Below are 20,072 nucleotides of genomic sequence, written 5' to 3' on the forward strand. Positions count from 1 at the left end.
GATATGAAAGACTCCCAAACATTTTTGTGACCTCTATCAAAGAGAGTTTGAAAAGGAAGAATCCTGAAACCCACTTGGTCTATAAAGATGGTGAAAATAATTTCGAACAAGATCAAGATGATCTTATGGAATATGAGACTTATGATTGCCTAAAAGAATCAAGTTGATAATCTGATTTCGACATCAAACTTGTGTGATTGCTTTGCTTGTATGCTTTCTCTGATTTTTAGCTCCTTGGATTTATTTCTATTACATTGTCTACTTAGATTAAATGAATGAATGATTTTTCTATATGAGTATACTGAAAAACGCCAATATAAGTACTAAAGCAGGTATCGCCAGTCTGAAAGAAGACTATGGCTAGGCTAATATATTATTGCCTAAGGGTATGCATCTAGAAATCAGTGATGCCTTATATTCACCCAGCTCTAAGAGCAGCAGCCTATTGAGTTTTAAAGATATAAGAATGAATGGTTTTCATATTGAAACAATGGGCGAAGGAAACAAAGAGTTCCTTCAGATATATGTATAAAATCGCCCAAGACCATAATAAGTCCTAAAGACTATACATGCATTCTCTACTGACCTAGACTATGCATAGATCAGTATGATAGAGGCTAAAAGCCTGCGAAAATATACACTTTATGGCACGACCGGATTGGCCATCCTGGTCCAAACATGATGCGAAAATTGATATTCAAAAGGCACACATTAAAAAATAAGAAGAGTTATCCCAAAGAATCTCACGTGTGTAGCATGTACACAAGGGAAACTCATTAGCCATCACCAGTAAAACAGCTACGAGCCCTTTTTTCATAAATAAAGACTATATGTCTAGATAATACTGGTGAATACATGTCTCAAGCGTTTAAATGATTATGGTATGTCCATGGGGGTAAGTGTGGACAATTCCGTGATACATGTCCATACCAAGAACGGCTTGGCCGAAATCTTTTAAAACGCAAATAGCTGATTGATATACCATAACTTATGAGGTCAAAACTCTCATTCACAGCTTAGGCCACACGAAATTTACATGCACCTAAGTTAATACGCATCAGGCCATTTAGTGAGCATATATATCCTCTATCACAATTATTAACGGGTCAAGAGCCAGACATACCCCATCATAAGACATTTGGATGTGATGTCTATGTACTAATTGCTCCACCACAGAGAACTAAGATGGGACCTCAAAACGAGGATGGAGATATATGTTGGATATGATTCTCCCACAATAGTAAAGTACTTTGAGCCAACTATGGGTGATTATATTTGATGCCAGGTACACGGATTATTTTAAGACCAGGAGGAGAAAAAAATAATAAAGCTGGTAAAAGAATGGTAAAAAAAATAGAATGAAATCAACCATCAATGTCTTGGCAAGATCCTCGGACTAAATAATGTGAAATAGACGTCCAAAGATTATACATTTACAAAGCTAGCTAATCAAATGCCATACACATTTGCTGATCCGAAAAAGAATGACTAAGTCATATATAAACCAGCTTGTAAAGCACCAACGAAATTGATGTCCAAGAAGAGACACAGTCAAGTTGCTACAGAGTCTAGAGAACGTATGAAACGTGGTAGACCAAATAGGTTCCAAAAGATAAGAATCCTCGGAAACAAAAGAAAGGTGCAGAGAATGATAATCAAAATCCAAATCCGAGGTTACTAAGGAAACCATCCCAGACATGGAGATAAGGCCGACCATCTCTAAGGTACAGGTACCAAACAATGTAGCTTGGGATGCCAAGCTGCAAAGTATTAAAGGTCTTGATAATAATGAATCTCGATCGATTATATCATGTCTGGAACATAATGGAACCAATAAGGAATGTCGACATAAGATGATTTATTTGCATACAAGGTAGCACTTGAATTTATGAATATAAGCGAGGATCATGAACCCATGTCAATATATGAGTGTGCACTCGTAGAACAGATTGGATTGAATGGAAAAGTGAGGTTAAATAGTTTAAGGAAGAAAGGCGTATTTGGCAATATGATTAAGACGCCATATGATGTTAAAACCAGTGGATATAAATGGGTCTTGTGAGGAATAGAAATCGTGAGATATAAAGCTGATGTTGCACAAGGATTCTCACAAAGACCAGTAATAGATTATGAGGAGACATACTCCCATGTGGTGGATGAAACTACTTTTAGATTTATCATAAGTCTGGCTATATAAGAGAGAAAATTAGACTTGCAGCAAGTTGATGTAGTGACTGCATATTTATATGGTCCACTGGATAATGAAAGTACTAGAGGGTATTGAGCTGAAAGTACAGCAAGTTCTCGAGAACAATATTGATAATCATCAAAGTATATGATCTGAATATCCTACGAACCTCTGGATATAATTTCCCAAACAGTTGAATATCTCAAGAAAGAGTTTGAGATGAAAGATCTTGGAAAACAAAGTTTTGTTTGGGATTACAGCTTGAATACATTAACAATGAAATCCTTGTGCATCAAATAGTATATACAGAAAAGGGTACTCAAGAGATTTAATATGGACCAGTCTCACCCATTATCTAGTACATGGGCGTGAGATCACTTGTTTTGGACACTGATCCATTCAGTCCAAAGGTGGACGATAAAGAAGTCCATTTAGTCCTGAGATGGACGATGCAGAAGTCTTGTTTTAGACACTGATCTGATTGGTCCATAAGAAGGACGATGAAGAAGCCTTTGATTTTGGTTTATTTTATACTAACCAGCCCAAAGAGGGGTTATTTGGTTTTGTTGATTTGTTTTCAGACAGGTTATGTTTTACACATGGTGGTACACGCATATCACAGCAACATCATCCAAGATTTCGTGTGTGTGTGTATTTGAGGTCGATGACTCAATATGTTCGATCAGATTGTGGCATGGCCGATGGTAAAGAAGAAACAACTATTATGTTCGAGGACGAAGGATATTCTGCCCAAGATCTTCATCACCCACGGATTGCATAAAATTGGAAAGGTCCAAGGGACCTTCAGTAATGTCCAAATCAGGGGGAGTAATGTGTGTTGTACTATTTTTCCTTCACCATGGTTTTGTCCCAATTGGGTTTTCCTGGTAAGGTTTTAATGATGCAACATTAAAGCACATTACAAGCTCTAAATGGTTATGGCATCCAAGGGGGAGTGTTATGAACCAGATTGTGGATGGCTCATAACCAAGAGATTATTATTTGTAATATTTCCATTTATCTATGACGGTATAATCTCTTATATAAGAAACATCTATGTCATGAATAAAGATAGATTTTTCTGTTATTTTTATAACAATAGTACATTACATATATATAATCAGCCTCAGGTAATATCATTGATACTAATTTTAAAACAATTTTATAATAGCAAACCACACACAAATATCTATATTAAAAAGATATCAAAAAAAGATCCATCTCTTTTTCTTAAATATAATATGAAAAGTAAAATTTTTAACTTTAGTTGTGTATCATCATCAATTTGAATAGAGCAATATATCTCTATTATAAACCATACATAATAAGAAGAGTAACCAATAAAAAACAACCAATTGCTAAATTTCTCCGATTTTGATTTTTACTAAAATGACTTGGCAACCAGGCTGGCCCGGAGTACAACCATGAACTATCCAAACCACCTACTAAGACATCCATGAAAATTTTGATCCAAAAAAGTGAAAAACACATCCATAAAAAAATACATTTTGTTCATTACCTTTTCCAAGTAATTTTTATTATTATTTATAATTAAAAGAATTTATATATTTATAGTAATATTTGTAACATTTTCAACGAAAAGTGCTGATTAACATTCTTTAATATTTATTATTTTCAAGTGCATAATCTCTAGTTACCAAATTATTTTAATAAAATTATATCTTAAAAAGAAAGTTTAAAATGAGAACGGCTAGGCAGATATGTCAAAGTATAATGTTTTATGTTCTTAAGGAGTTTTTCTAAAAAGAACCAGATTAATATTTGTACCACCACAACAACGGGAAAATGGGCATTTAATTCCCGAAGTATTTGAAATCGGCAGTTTTAATATTTAAATATTACTTGCGCATATTTATTCCTCAACTAATAGTTGACAGCGCAAAATTGGGATCAAAATAGTCAACGGTTAACTGATGAACGAAAAATAATGGTTTCCGTCAACTTTTTAACGGTAGAATATTCTAATCATGATTTTGCGCAGTCAATGACTAATTGGGGAATAAATATGCACATATAATACTTGAGTATTTAGTTTTCCGATTGAAAATACTTGAGGAATTAAAAACTCATTTTTTCTTTATATTTCGTATAAGATTGAAAGTCACTAACATCAATCCCTTTAAAAAAAACAAAAGTAAAAATATTTTCAAGTTAAATAAAATTATAGTACGAGATATTTACCTTTAGAAATAGATTGTTGATTTTTTACAATGACATATAAAATAATACAAAATAATTAGTTACATCGTATTGTTGATGTACTTCATGTTTATATCACTTTAGATGATTTTTAAAATTATTCATAGTTAGAAAGGTTCATAATTTGAAATAATATACAAGATATTTAATCCCGGAAAATGAGTTATTTAATTTATAAAAGCATATAAAATAACATAAGATAATTACATTTGCATTATATTGCTGATGAACAATATATGAATGTGTAAAGTACATATAATTATATATGATCGTCTAAAGTAGAGATCCAATGTACAACATATAATTGTCTAATAGATAAAACTCTCGTATATTGGTTATATCACTTGAGAATATTTCAAATTATGATTTTCTAAAAAAAAAAGAGTGTTGTTTTTAATTCCTTAAGTATTTTCAATCGGCAAATTAAATACTCAAGTATTATATGCGCATATTTGTTTCCCAATTAATCATTGACTGCGCAAAATCATGATTAAACTATTCCACCGTTAAAAAGTTGACGGAAACCGTTATTTTTTCGTTCATCAGTTAACGGTTGACTATTTTGTTCCCAATTTTGCGCAGTCAACTATTAGTTGGGGAATAAGTATGCGCAAGCAATACTTGAGTATTAAAACTGCCGATTTCAAATACTTCGGGAATTAAATGCCCATTTTCCCCCCCACAACAACCAGAATGACCATTTTAAGCACTCCATTTCAAGGCCCGTGATAGCCATAATTCTTTGACCCATAACCACAAGAAAAGATTAGAGCTGGGAAAATAAACCAAACCCGAAAACCCGAACCAAACCGGATCCGATAAAAATGAATCCGAACCTATCCGAACCCGGCATAAATACCGAATGGATCTTGGTTTATGGTATTTTGGGTTATGGATATTATCCGAACCGAATCCGAACCTAAATGGATATCCGATAGAACCCGAAACATTCAAAATTTCCAAAAAGAACTTGTACCAAACATGATCTCAATTCCTAATATGTATTCAAAATATATTGAACATCTAAAATAATTATCTATTATATGAAGATTGATGGTTGAAGTTTTTAGATTTTGGTTTTGTTTTCATTGAATAATGTTTTTCATTTCATGAGAACTTGATTTTCGTTTTATGCTTTCATTTATTTGGTTTTCTTTCGATCAATAACTGTGTTTACCTTTCACTTGATTTTGAATGATCACATTTGATGTTCCTTTCTTTTTTTTGAACCGATTTTATTTATGTTTTGGTTACAAAATAGGTACAAATCAAGTATTTTAAAACCGAAGAACCGATTTTACTTACTTTTTGGTTACAAAGTAGATATAAATCAGGTACATATAAACCGAAGAACCGATTGGAACCCTAATCCGAAAATACATCGGGTTGTACCGGTTCTTTGAAGATTTACTAAACCCGACCCGAACTCGATATAATCCGAACCGGTCCCGAACCGATCCCGAACCAAATTTTCATATAACTTGAATTGGGCTGATTTTGATAAACCCGAAAAACCGAAATCCAATTGGACTAAACCGAATCCGATTGGACTAAAGCGAAACCCGATTGGGATCCAGAATGTCCATGCCTAGAAAAGATAGTGGAAACAAATTAATAATAAAACTTACGTAAGCATGTTTATTGTCTGGCTGTTCTGTAGGAAAAAAAAAAACACAACTAAAGTAAAATAAAAAAATTCGTTACTTTATATCGAAAACTTTTATTTTCTTGTTTTATATTCTAAAATTTTCCGTGGACAGTTTAAGTAGAATTTTTTAAGTGTATTCAATATGCATGTGACTTAATTCTATTAATTTCTTCATTTTTTTTTTCTGAGAAGAACTGGAAAAGTAAAGTAGATGCTATGATTTTTGACCGTACGTCTAATTTTTCAACTCATCAATAAGACCCTCACCTTACCAACCAAATAGAATCTTCTTTTTCACACTTTTTTGTGTTTAAAAAGTTGAAATACATTACCTTTTGCGGTTTCTTGCAATGTATGTTATTTTTCACCAACAGCTAGAGTCGATTTTACGTTCTTACAAAAAAATGTTGATAAGTTGTTAATATCGAATCAACATGAATCAAAAGTCAACGATATTATTAGTTCTCAATAACAAAATCAATATTATTAAAACTGGGGTACATTTTACAAGTGTTTGAAAATACGAATAATAATATAAAAAATTATAATGTTGTTTGAAATCATGAATAACAGTATATTAAGAAAAAGATAATATCTAATCTATTAATTTAAAATTATATTTTATATCTACTGTTGAAAGATGTTATTTAAATTTTAGACCCTTATAAATAGGTTAGTAGAATATCACATGCTACTTATAAAATGTAATCAAGCTACTTAAACTAAACCAATATCGTAAGATAAAACTAAATCAGTGTCATATTTTTTGGTTATATGCTAACAGAAGCACAATTCAAAAAGTGAATAATATTATTTATAATATGTCTTTCAATACTGATTCTAAATAGACATCACGTTATTTTAAAATAATTGTGTTTGCGTCTCTTCTCTTGTGTTCAATACAAAATTGTATTTGCTTCTCTTCACATCACTAACTCCACCTGCAACATAACAAAATCTAATTAGATAAAACTTTGTCCATCTTTCATCGTAGTCTAAACTCTACCAAATAAGATAGTAATGTGTTGTCCACTTTATACACTTCTTCATGTATTAATGTGATGCACATTCCTTACTACGAAGCACATTTGTGTCCGTAATATGACATCCAAACCGCAATCACTTTCTCTTCTTTTAGAGTTATATTGACTTGGCATTACGAACAAAATATTGTCAGCATATAAGCTTGAATCTTATAAAGATTAGATCCGGTTCACCTTTTACATATCATGAACAGTATGTTTCTTTTGTTTATCACACTACAAAAAAAGTCCACATTCATAGCACATGATGATAGCTCGTTTTACTGATCTGCTATCGTAGATCCATATAAAATTTATATACTCTATAACAACACTAGATTAACGCTAAGGTAAAGTTTTAGTAAGCGGGAAACTAAATTGTAATTTTTCGCGAAACACTTAATGAAAATCACAAAATTTTCCTCTCATCACTCACTTTCCCTCTCTCATAGCTCTCATTTCCCCCTTTTCTCTTCGAACCCTAACAAAAGTGAGATCGATTCCATCGCCATTTCCATCACCATTTCCTTATCCCAACCGTAAATTCATCGCCATTTCCATCACCGAAGGTGATCTTGCTTCAATCGCGAGGTCAGATTTCGTGTTTAGATTTCTAGGGTTTTGATTTCGTTTTTGCATGTTCGATTTCGTGTTTGCTTTTACATGATTGACATCGATTTCATAGTTGTTTGCTTGAATTGAGAGACTGTATATATCGAGTTATTATCTACTGATATGTCTTCTGAATTTGATTGATTTTACTTTGAATTGGTTCTTTATGTTAGTAAAGGTTTCAATACAGGTTAGAACATACAATGGTGGACAAAGCGTGGGTGCATCTTAGCAGGTAATGAATTAAATCATATATGTTAGCTTTCGGTAGGTGTTTTGAGACTTAAATTAACTTGTTTATTTGCTTTTCCTTTTGATTCTGAAATGTAGAGTTGATCCTGCTTATGAGAGAGGGGCTTCAAAGTTTGTATGAGATGTGGCTGCAACTTCTGGAGGGATTGATATGATTGTATGTCCTTTCATTGACTGCCGTAATATAGATCGTCACTCAGGAAGTGTGGTAGTTGACCATCTCGTTACTAGGGGTATGGAGGAGGCTTATAAGATGCGGTCTGATTGGTATCGACATGGAGACTTCAACTCAGGGGCTGCAGATGAAGGCAGAGTTCATCAATGGAATGATGAGATCTTCGGGTTATACGAGCTGCTGAGTGTTTTGATGCAGTGTTATCTGGTACGGGGGATTTGTTTGAGATGGCAGAGGGAGACGACAAGAAAGAAGATGAGTTCTTGGCGAAGCTAGCTGATGCTGAAACACCATTGTATCCAAGTTGTGCAAACCATAGCAAGTTATCTGCTATTGTATCATTATTTAGATTGAAGACTAAGAATGGTTGGTCTGACAAGAGCTTCAATGATCTGCTAGAGACATTGCCGGAGATGTTACCAGAGGAGAATGTGCTACACACTTCACTGTATGAGGTTAAAAAAAATTTGAAGTCATTTGATATGGGTTACGAGAAGATTCATGCATGTGTCAACGACTGCTGCCTATTCAGAAAGAGGTTGAAGAAGCTTGATCACTGTCCTAAATGCAAGGCTTCAAGATGGAAGACTAATGTCCACACTAATGAAACGAAGAAAGGAGTCCCGCAGAAAGTGTTAAGGTACTTTCCAATAATCCCAAGACTGAAGAGAATGTACCGGTCTGAGGTAATGGCCAAGGATTTACAGTGGCACTTCAGCAACAAAAGCACTGATGGAAAACTTCGACACCCCGTTGATTCAGTCACATGGGATGAGATGAATGCCAAATACTCTACCTTTGCCGCTGAAGAAAGGAACATGGGGCTTGGACTTTCAGAAGATGGATTTAATCCATTCAATATGAAGAATACGATGTACAGTTGCTGGCCAGTTTTGTTAGTCAACTACAACTTGCCACATGATTTATGCATGAAGAAGGAGAACATCATGCTTTCATTGTTGATTCCTGGTCCACAACAGCCTGGTAATAGTATAGATGTGTACTTAGAACCCCTCATCGAGGATCTAAACCATATGTGGAGCATTGGAGAGTTAGTGTACGACGCAGTGACTCGATCAACGTTTACTCTGAAGGCGATGCTGCTTTGGACGATCAGTGATTTCCCAGCTTATGGGAATCTTGCAGGCTGCAAAGTAAAAGGAAGAATGGGGTGTCCTTTATGTGGGAAGAATACTGATAGTATGTGGTTAAAGTTTAGAAGAAAGCATGTGTACATGTGCCACATAAAGGGTCTGCCACCAGTTTGTAGATTTCGTGGAAAGAAGAAGTGGTTCGATGGAAACGCTGAACAAGGGAGAAGGGGAAGGACTTTAACCGGGCTTGAAATATCTCAAAACCTAAGAAATTTCAAGAATGAGTTTGGAAATGTTAAACGATCTGGAAGTAAGAGGAAAAGGGTGGTCTGTACAGATATAAGATCTGATACTGACGGTTTATCCAGTGAATCAGAGGAAGAGGAAGAGGAATATGAAGAAGTCAAAGTAGATGAGGATGAGTTATCTAGATGGAAGAAGAGATCAATCTTTTTCAAACTACCTTATTGGGCGGTAAGATACTACTTTCCTTTGCTTATATCTTTCTATTATTGTTGTATTTTGTTTAACTTAGATGAGGTTTTTATTGTTGTTTCTGTTATGATTAGGAACTCCCGGTGAAGCACAACTTAGATGTAATGCATGCTGAGAGAAATGTCTCAGCTAGATTAGTTTCGACACTGTTGCACTGTGGAAAATCGAAGGACGGTCTTCCTGATCGTAAAGATCTGGAGGATCTTGGTATTAGGCAGGATTTACACCCTAAAATCTAGGGAAAGAGAACATATCTTCCTCCATCACCGTGGTCATTATCCAAGACAGAGAAGAAGGTATTTTGCAGGCGTCTATTTGACTTCAAAGGCCCAGATGGATTTTCTTCAAACATTTCTAGAGGTGTTTCACTAGATGACTGTAAAGTCACAGGTCTGAAATCACATGACTACCATGTGTTGATGCAACAACTTCTTCCGATTTCTCTTAAAGGGTTGTTACCTAAAGGACCTAGGCTAGCAATTACAAGGCTATGCGCATTCTTCAATTTGTTGTGTCAGAGAGTGATCGACAGGGAGCAGCTTTTGGTCATGGAAGCGGAGATTGTGGAGACTCTCTGCTTGTTCGAAAGATATTTTCCTCCAAGTTTCTTCGATATCATGGTCCATTTGACTGTGCATCTAGGAAGGGAAGCCCGACTTGTTGGACCAGTCCATTTTAGATGGATGTACCCATTTGAGAGGTACTATTATGGTCCATTTTACTTATTTCATTGTTAGTATTCATTAGCTAATCTATATTTACTCACATTTGTTCAGGTACATGAAAGTACTCAAAAACTTTGTCAGAAATACTGCAAGACCATAGGGGTGCATCGCTGAGTCATATCTAGCTGAGGAATGTATCAAGTTTTGCAGTGAGTTTCTGAAGAAGACAACAAATGTAGAAGATAAAAGTGAAAGAAACATGGAGTATGAGAACAGCTCTATCTTAGAGGGGCGTCTGATATCCACCGGAACCTCAATTACACTCACTGAAATGGAGAAGAAAATAACACATCTTGCTATGGTTCTCGTAGAACCTTATGTAGAGTAAGTAACATATTCTTTTCATTGATCTTTATATGCATGTTTATATTAATGACTGACAATTTGATTTATTTATTTTGCTCAGTGAGCATCTCCACTATTTACAAGACACAAATGACAGATCATGGCACATCATACAATTCATACACATACATAAGATTAGCTATAAGTTTTCTTATAGATATAAACCGGTTCGTTTATATATATTGTATTTTGTAATTTAAAAAATGTTTATCTAATTATTATCTAATTCAATAATCTATCCAGAATATTCTAATCACATTAAGATAAGATTTGATCAAATCTACACAATGTGTCTTGCAAAAACAAAATCCTCTAACAACTTAATTTGGTTTTTAATTTTCGTTAATATATTTTATATTTGAAAGTGAAATTTTTATTTTCAGGATTTTTTCTTATATTTTGAGCTCTATTTTTATCAAAGTCCCATCTCCATTCTTTAGATTACAAATCTTAACTTCATGTAATATACATATATTCACAAATTGATTTTTACTAAAATATTTTGCTATAACCAATATAAAAAAATGTTTTCAATATATATAAGAAAAATACAATACAATGTCCAATTTCAAACACCAACTTAAATTATGGTTTTTGTATTTCACATTAAGTTATAAAAATATAATATATGTGATTATTTATATGATGATGCATATAAAATACTATTAACTATATGATTACTTATATGATGGTATGTATAAAATATGATTAATTATATGATGACACATATACAATATATAATAGTAAAACAAACATGAGTATATTTTTGAAAAAATATACCCACGCGGACGCGCGGGTCAAAGTCTAGTTTGGTCTATTAAAATTCCAACTTGATATTCGGTGATTAATACTGTTCGTTGATAAAAAAATATTTGAGCTACTTCGGGTTATTGGCTTCCTTATGTTATTTCATTTCTGTTTTTTTTTGTTGCCAGCAACTTAAATAGACTTATGTAGACTCTGCAAACCAAACAGGTAGATCTGCATCCATATGAACAACATAAGACAGTTGCTTCCTTGCAACAACATAAGACAGTTGCTTCCTTTCACTACGTGCGAGACTATATGCCCTTGTATTTTGTGTCCGTGATATATGAATGAGCTCTGAGTTGTTTAATTACCACATTACAAACAAATGAGAAAATATTGATTGACTTAGTCGTTTTTTTACAACGAACGACTATTCTATTATTCAAACTTGAGGTGATCTTGATAATCATACCGCGATGTAACAAAGCTCTCTATAAAAAGACTTCGCATTCCTAGCTAAAAAGTCTGAGATTCCATTTTGTTGGATTTGTTTAGCCCATGTCCAACTCTTTATTGTCTTATTAGTACGATATTGTCCACTTTGGACCTTAGAGGCAAATACGCATGAATTTACTTTTGGATTCCTTTCCAAAAGATCTCGTATTAATTAGAGTAAGAAATCACTTTATATATTAGACATTATTTGTTTTAACTTCTAATGTGTTGCTTTAATTGACATTTTTTTCCCTGAAATCAAGGACCATACTCATTTTGTATCCATTCCTTCAGCGAAATTCCTTGGCACCTATCTTGTCGCGTCTTCAACATCTGGCACCCAATCGCAAGGTTAATTTGTGTTGCTTTGAGGATGTTCTTCCTACAACACCATAGGTTCCATGATCTCCTGGCTAGTTTATGCCACATACCTCCTTTTCCGACTTAAAGGGTATTTTTTTTCTTGAAGATTTTCGTCCGCTCTGATACCAATTGTTGGAATTTTAGTAGCCCATGTCTAACTCTCTATATTGTTGGGATGCGCTTTTGGGATGTGAAAGATCTTCAATTCTGGAAAGCATATCAGCAGAGTCTTTATCGTCTCTAACTCTATAGCAAAACTTGGCCAATCATGAGTAGGGGTGTAAAAAAGAGCCAGCTCAGCTCATCTCATTTGTTATATGAACTTCAATATGTAAATTCGAACTTAGATCATCTAGAGCCTTGTTCGACCACTCCACTATGTTTATTATATGAACTTCAATATATAAAAAATTTAAACTTTTTATTTTTATATTTAGGGTCTATTCAACCACTCTAATTGCACAGACAGCCGTGACTGGTCCTACTGTTTTGATCACTAAATATATCAATTTAGTTTAGTTGAAATAATCAAGAGAGAATAAAGAGAAAAAGAAAATTGAACTTTATATTGAGAATTTTTTTTCAAAGAATGAGATCAAAATTAAAAGAAAAAGAAACATTAGAAGAAGTTTTGAGAAGATAAATAATCGTGAAGTTGGAAAGCTATGGGGGCCAATTAAAAAAAGGATTGAACTTACTTTATTATTGCATATGCAATTTGCAATGTAGATGTGGACACTTTATGTAGTGTAGATGCAGACGTAAACTGTTCTAATTTTCAACTGCAAATAATGTTTTAATGCAATTACTGATACGATGAGTTTTTTTTTATAGAAAAACTGTATAGATGAGATTATTGATAATACCATTTATTAAACGGAGTTACATTTGTTTTTCTAACAATAAACTACACTACTTCAAACTAGACACCAACGAAAGTATTCAAACCGGTGGAACAGTAAAATAAACCATACTTATATGATAGTTGAGTTTGAGCACTTCGTGTAAATTTATCCATCATTGTATTCTTTTTTTTTTTTGTGAAACAGAGAAAAATGCATTTCATTGTTAAAATTTCTTCAAATGCACGGTAAAAGCTGGTTTTCCTATAGACACCTATGCACTATTTTTAGGGTAGAGAATAGTCTGCGGAAGCACCATCTCTAAAACTGTAGAGTTTTAATCCACTCTATCGCCAAATCAAAGTTTTACATTTTGCATGTAAAACTAATATACTTCATCGGATATTCATGATTTCCAAGATATTGCATGTTAGATTTTCTGTGCACCAAAACCATCTTTGACATATAAATATGTTTTTACACTACAAGAAAACGTGCCCATAACAACGAACATTTACGACGAAAATATTTCGTCGTAAATTTACATGGTGTTTACAACGCAGTTACGAGGAATCCATCTTTCGTCGTAAACGCCATATAAATTTACGACGAATAGTTTTCGTCGTAAAATCCATGTATGTTTACGACGAATGTATGTGGAATGAGAAATACGTCGTAATCATTATATCGACATTACAACGAAACATGTTACCGTTATATTTAGGTGAAAACGTGTATTCAATGTGCTTTAGCTTACCTAATTTCGTCGTAAAGTCGTTGTAAATATTATGTTAAAACCATGTAAAATATTCCTTGTAAAATCGATGTTATATTTCAACTACCCAAATCGAAAATTTCTCTATATATATGTCATTTCCCACAACTCTCTTCCTCACAACACACAAACGGGAGAAAAAAAAATCAGAAAAAAAAAAATTTCAAAAAAAAATCTAAGAAAAAAATGGCCGGTGGCGGTAGTATTTACGAGTTACGGAGTTGGATGTATTTGCACAAAGATTCCGACGGGAGGGTGACGAACACATTTCTGAGCGGGCTAGAGACATTCATGCACCAGGCGGGCTGTACACCGATCACACTGGAAAGCAGTAAGATGTTCTGCCCTTGTCGAAAATGCAAGAATTCAAAATTTGCACGTAGTGAAACTGTATGGAAGCATTTTGTAAACAGAGGATTTACACCACAATACTACATTTGGTATCAACATGGAGAGGGTTATGGGGGAAATTAAGCTAGTAGTAGTAATAATAATTTTGAGGATGGTCATCATAGTGAAGAACCGAATCATTTGCATAATGAATATAATTATCATCAAGATCATGAGCAGATGGTAGATCATGATAGGGTTCAAGATATGATTAGTGATGCATTTTTGGAAACAACTACAACAATAGCTGATGGAATTGGAAATGTAGAAGAACCTAATTTGGATGCAAAAAGGTTTTATGAAATGCTAGATGCTGCAAATCAACCAATCTACACTGGTTGTAGAGAAGGTCTCTCTAAATTGTCTCTAGCAGCTAGGATGATGAATATTAAAACGGATCATAATTTACCTGAGAATTGCATGGATGCATGGGCAGAGTTGTTTAAAGAGTATTTGCCAAAAGACAACGTGTCTGCTGAATCTTATTATGATATTCAGAAATTGGTTTATAGTCTTGGGTTGCCTTCGGAGATGATTGATGTTTGCATCGACAACTGCATGATCTACTGGAAAGAAGATGACAAGTTAGAAGAGTGTCGATTCTGCAAAAAACCACGATTCAAACCGCAAGGCCGTGGGAGGAATAGGGTACCGTACCAAAGGATGTGGTACCTACCAATTACAGACAGATTGAAAAGATTATATCAATCTGAGAGGACTGCTGCGTCGATGAGGTGGCATGCGGAACATGTCCAGAGAGATGGTGAGGTTGCACATCCATCAGACGCAAGAACGTGGAAACATTTCAACAAGGTACACGCAGATTTTGCTACAAATATTCGGAATGTCTATCTTGGGTTATGCACCGATGGATTTAGCCCATTTGGAATGTCTGGTAGACAATATTCTTTGTGGCCAGTCATTCTTACGCCGTACAATTTACCGCCGGATATGTGCATGGAACAAAAATTTCTATTTTTGACCATATTAATCCCTGGGCCGAAGCATCCAAAACGGTCTCTTGATGTTTTTCTTCAACCGTTGATAGAAGAGCTAAAGCAATTGTGGTCAGAAGGGGTGAGGACGTACAATTGTTCCCTGAAAAACAATTTTACGATGCGAGCAGTTCTGCTGTGGACGATAAGTGATTTCCCTGCTTATGGGATGTTGTCTGGGTGGACAACACATGGAAGATTATCTTGTCCATATTGTCTTGGATCGACGAATGCTTTTCAACTGAAGAATGGTAGGAAGAGTTGTTGGTTTGATTGTCATCGTCGCTTTCTTCCACTTCCCCATCCGTACATAAGAAATAAGACATTGTTTCGGCACAAAAAAATTGTCAGAGACGGTTCTCCTCCATATCTCACCGGTCAGCAGATCGAAGCAGACATTGATTATTACGGAGCTCAGGAAACAGTTAAAGTTGGAGGAAATTGGCATGTTCCTGGAAATATGCCTGATGGGTATGGTGTGTCTCACAATTGGCATAAGAAGAGTATATTTTGGGAGCTACCCTCTTGGAAGGATCTTCTCTTACGCCACAATCTGGATGTCATGCATATTGAGAAGAACTTTTTTGAGAACATCATGAATACATTACTTAACGTCCCTAGGAAGACAAAAGATAACAAAAAGTCAAGGATGGACTTACCTGATATTTGCTCAAGAAGTGAGTTACATATCAAGAGCAATGGAAACGTTCCTGTTCCCATCTTCCGGTTGTCATCAGAAGCCAAAACAACCTTGTTTGACTGGGTCGCATCAGAAGTTAAGTTTCCTGATGGTTATGTTTCAAATCTGTCAAGATGTGTTGAACGAGGTCAAAAGTTCTCCGAAATGAAGAGTCATGATTGTCATGTGTTTATGCAACGACTATTTCCATTTGCTTTTGCCGAGCTCCTTCCAGCAAATGTCCATGAAGCACTTGCAGGTAATTATAATTTTATAATATATATACATATGTTATGAAATGTTATTAATTTGGTTACTTTTGCAATATACAGCCATCGGCGCTTTTTTCAGAGATCTTAGCACACGTACGTTCAAGGAAGAAGTCATCGAACAACTTCATCATAACATTCCGATCATATTTTGCAACCTGGAGAAGATATTTCCTCCTTCATTTTTTGACGTCATGGAGCATTTAGTTGTCCACCTACCGTATGAAGCATTGCTTCGTGGACCTGTTCACAACGGATGGATGTATCCGTATGAGCGACAGATGAAACATTTGAAGGGGAAAGTAAGAAATCTTGCAAAGGTGGAAGGTTCAATAGTTGCGGGGAGTTTGACAGCCGAAATATCTAACTTCACATCATACTACTTTGCTCCAACTGTTCGTACGAGGAGAAGAGTTCCTAGAAGATATGATGATGGTGGAGTACCGACATCATATCCAATTGATGGTGTTCCTGACATTTTCTGCGAAATTGCACGGTTTGGTGGTAAAACGAAACAAATAACCTCGATCCTGTTGTGAATCGAGGGATTCGGTATAACAAATTTGGTGTTGTAGATGTCAATTTTGGGAGAAGATACAACAAATTTGAGCCTTTCATTTTAGCTTCACAAGCCGAGCAAGTTAGCTTCCTTCCTTATCCTCGGCTTCGAACTTCCGGGATAAACTGGTTTGCTGCTATCAAAATTACACCTCGTGGACGCATTGTCGCTGGAGAAGAACCGCCCTTGCAAGAAGAAGACGCTATCAATGAAGTTGAGGTACCAGAACAACCAACTGATGAAATCCTTTTGATCGACCCGCAAAACTTTCAATATGAAGATATTCCCGAAGATGCGACAGATGAAGCACGTGAAAACGAGTTCGAGAGAAGCGACGATGATGATTGTAATGATAGTAATGAGAACGAAAATGATTTAGAGTGATGTAATATTGATGAGAACGAAAACGATTTAGAGTGATGTAATATATGTAACAAATGTTGTATTTCTCTATTGTAACGTATGTTTAAAGAAATATTGTTTTTTTACCATCCTAATGTATGTGTAACAAATGTTGTTTTATATAATATGTATTTCTTTAGTTTTTAAAAAATTATTTGGACTTTTAGGGTTTTAGAGTTTAAGTTGGAGAAAGAGCACAAAGTAGTAGAGAAGAGATATGATGTTAGATGATATTTGACTTTGGGGTTTTGGGATTTCATTCTCGGTGTTTAGGGTTAAGCGTTGTAAAATCGTCGTAAATGGTTATCTATTCCACGTAATTTCGTCGTAAATGAAAAAACACGGGCCTGGTAACTTCGTCGTAAACGTGGGCCTGGTAAATTCATCGTAAACCGACGTTTCGACGTAATTTCGTCGTAAATCAAAAAACGCGGGCCTAGTAAATTCGTCGTAAATGAAAAAACGCGGCCCTGGTAACTTCGTCGTAATATTACGTCGCGTTTACGACGAATCCTTTTCTATATATTGAGACGCCGAGACGAGGCTTCCTCGTTCATTCCTCCCAAACTCCTCTCCTCTCCCTCTAAGGTACATTCTCTTTCCTCCTTTTTTTTTTTAAAGTTAGTTTAGGTTATTAATTAGTTAGGTAATTAGTTTAGGTGATTAGTTAGATGACGGAATACTATAGTTTAGGTGATTAGTTAGGTAACGGAATAATTTTTTAATTATGTCGTCATAATTGATTAAATTTATTTAAATTTTTTTTAGATGGCTCCTAGAAGGAAACCAGCAGCACCTACTTATGCCCAGTTGTTTGGCGATGGTTCCGGTACATCTTCTTCCGGTCCATCGTCTTCCGATGCAGTTCCAGACTCTCAGACTTCTCAGAGAGTTTTTTCGAGTCCTCCTCTTCCACCGCAGATGCCTCCACCTCCTCCTCCAGCGGCTGCACCTGAGCCTGTCCCAGAAGGTGTAGTTCATCCGGATTTGAGTGTGCCTTCATATACTCCATTCGCGAGATATACGGTGGAGGATTTGCTTGCCCAGCCTGGACGGGAGGGTTTGGATGTTCTAGACCCCGATAGACCCCGAGGAACTTATTGGTAAGTTATTAATTTTTATTACATTAAAATTAAATTAATTTTTATTTTCTAACGGTTAAAGTGTATTTTTTTCAGGTTTGGGGCTAACAACCGTGTTAGCCGGAGCGTTTCGGCGACGATTAAGGGTTACTACGACGAGGCATACCCGAACTGGAGCAAGACACCAAATCACGTTAAGATCACGTGGTTTAAATGTTTTGCGGTAAGATTTTTAAATTTAATTAAATTTTCACTTTTAAATATATATATATATATAATATTTATTATTAATTGTATTTTTTTAAAAAAAATTATGTTTCAGCAAAAGTGGCATTGGTCTTTGGGAATCACCGAGAGGGTGAAGGCGGAATTCGTTGCAAAGGCAAAGATACGCCTCTGCAACACAGTCTCTGATTGGAAGGACAAGTGGGAGATCTACGGGTATGAGGGAAAGCCCACTGAGCTCACGACGGATGCGTGGGATGGCCTCATCGCCTATTGGGAGCACCCCTCTTCGATCAAAAAGGCCAATTCGTGCTCGGCTTCTCGAAGGACGAAGGATAAAGATGGTCATTTGCCCATGCTTCACAGAACCAGACAAAAACCTCATGCAGGAGTCCGTCTAGAAGCTGTAAGTTTTGTTTTAAATATATATTTTAAAATATATAAATTAATATAATTTATAATATTTAATTTAATTTTTTTTTGTAGTTCGAGAAGACAGGAGTCTTACCTTCTCTGTCTGACCTATTCAAGATGACTCACGCCACATCCGACGGAGTTTTTGTGGATCCTGCATCTGAGAAACTCTTCCAAACAGTGGCTGGTCTGATTAAAGAACGGGAGACGCAACTAACCCAGGAGTCTCCCGATGGATTACCAGTCACATTGTCCACCGAAGAGGTCGACAGAATCTTCGAAGAGGTACAATTTAAAATTTTTGTTTACATTATTTTAAATATTTTAACATAATTAACTATATTAATATATGTTTTGATTTTATAGGTGGCTCCTAAAAAGAAGGGACGGATAGTCGGTATAGGCTCTGTTAACGAAGTTGCAAGGGCAATTTCGTCATACACTTCGAGACGGGATGAAGAGACTGCTCAGATGAAGGCTCGAATGGATAGCCAGCAGGTTCGTTTAGACTCTCTTGAGGATTTGCTAGACGTGATGGCCGTGGGAAACCCGGTTATGCAGAGAATGTTGAGTGAGAGACGAGCCGCTCTTGGAATGCCACCACGAGATCCCCAAGAGTCCGATCCAACCCGTCAACAGCCGAGCAACCCCACCAACTACTTCGAGAATATGTAGTTTTTTTTTCTTTCTGTTTGTATTATGAATTTAAATATTATTGCATGACTTTTTAAAATATGTTTTCCAATTTCATATTTCGTTTTAAAATTTAAATTATTTTAAATTCTGAATATTAAATATAAATTAAAATTTATTATATACTAATTAATAATAATATAATAAGAAACGATGTAAACTCCTCGTAAACATTACATGGAGTTTACATCGAATGTTTACGAGTGATTAACATCGAAATATTTAAGAGGGTTTTACATCGAAATGTTTACGAGTGATTTACAACGAAAGTATTTACGTGGGCTTTACGACGAATGCTTACGTGTCGTTTACGACGAATCCTTTCCCTGCGCTTTACGAGGAATATATTTCGTCATAAACGTA

The 20,072-nt window shown here is 35.2% G+C and overlaps 1 protein-coding gene across 1 annotated transcript; it reads left to right on the forward strand.

Annotated features, from left to right (window-relative positions):
- The first annotated feature begins 8,344 nt into the window (after nt 1–8,344).
- On the forward strand, nt 8,345–10,531 carry LOC106409737. The gene is made up of 4 exons (XM_048748782.1): nt 8,345–9,685; nt 9,781–9,913; nt 10,157–10,406; nt 10,483–10,531. The coding sequence occupies exons 1-4, from the start codon at nt 8,345–8,347 to the stop codon at nt 10,529–10,531; spliced, it is 1,773 nt and encodes a 590-aa protein (XP_048604739.1).
- Nucleotides 10,532–20,072: the final 9,541 nt, after the last annotated feature.

Source organism: Brassica napus, chromosome C2 (genome assembly GCF_020379485.1).
Source record: "Brassica napus cultivar Da-Ae chromosome C2, Da-Ae, whole genome shotgun sequence".
Lineage (NCBI taxonomy): Eukaryota > Viridiplantae > Streptophyta > Magnoliopsida > Brassicales > Brassicaceae > Brassica > Brassica napus.

Coding starts and splice junctions, on each gene's coding strand:
- LOC106409737 (XM_048748782.1), top strand. CDS start 8,345: ATGGCAGAGGGAGACGACAAGAAAGAAGATGAGTTCTTGGCGAAGCTA. Junction 9,686..9,780: donor TCAAACTACCTTATTGGGCG/GTAAGATACTAC, acceptor TGTTATGATTAG/GAACTCCCGGTGAAGCACAA. Junction 9,914..10,156: donor TAAAGATCTGGAGGATCTTG/GTATTAGGCAGG, acceptor TTTCTCTTAAAG/GGTTGTTACCTAAAGGACCT.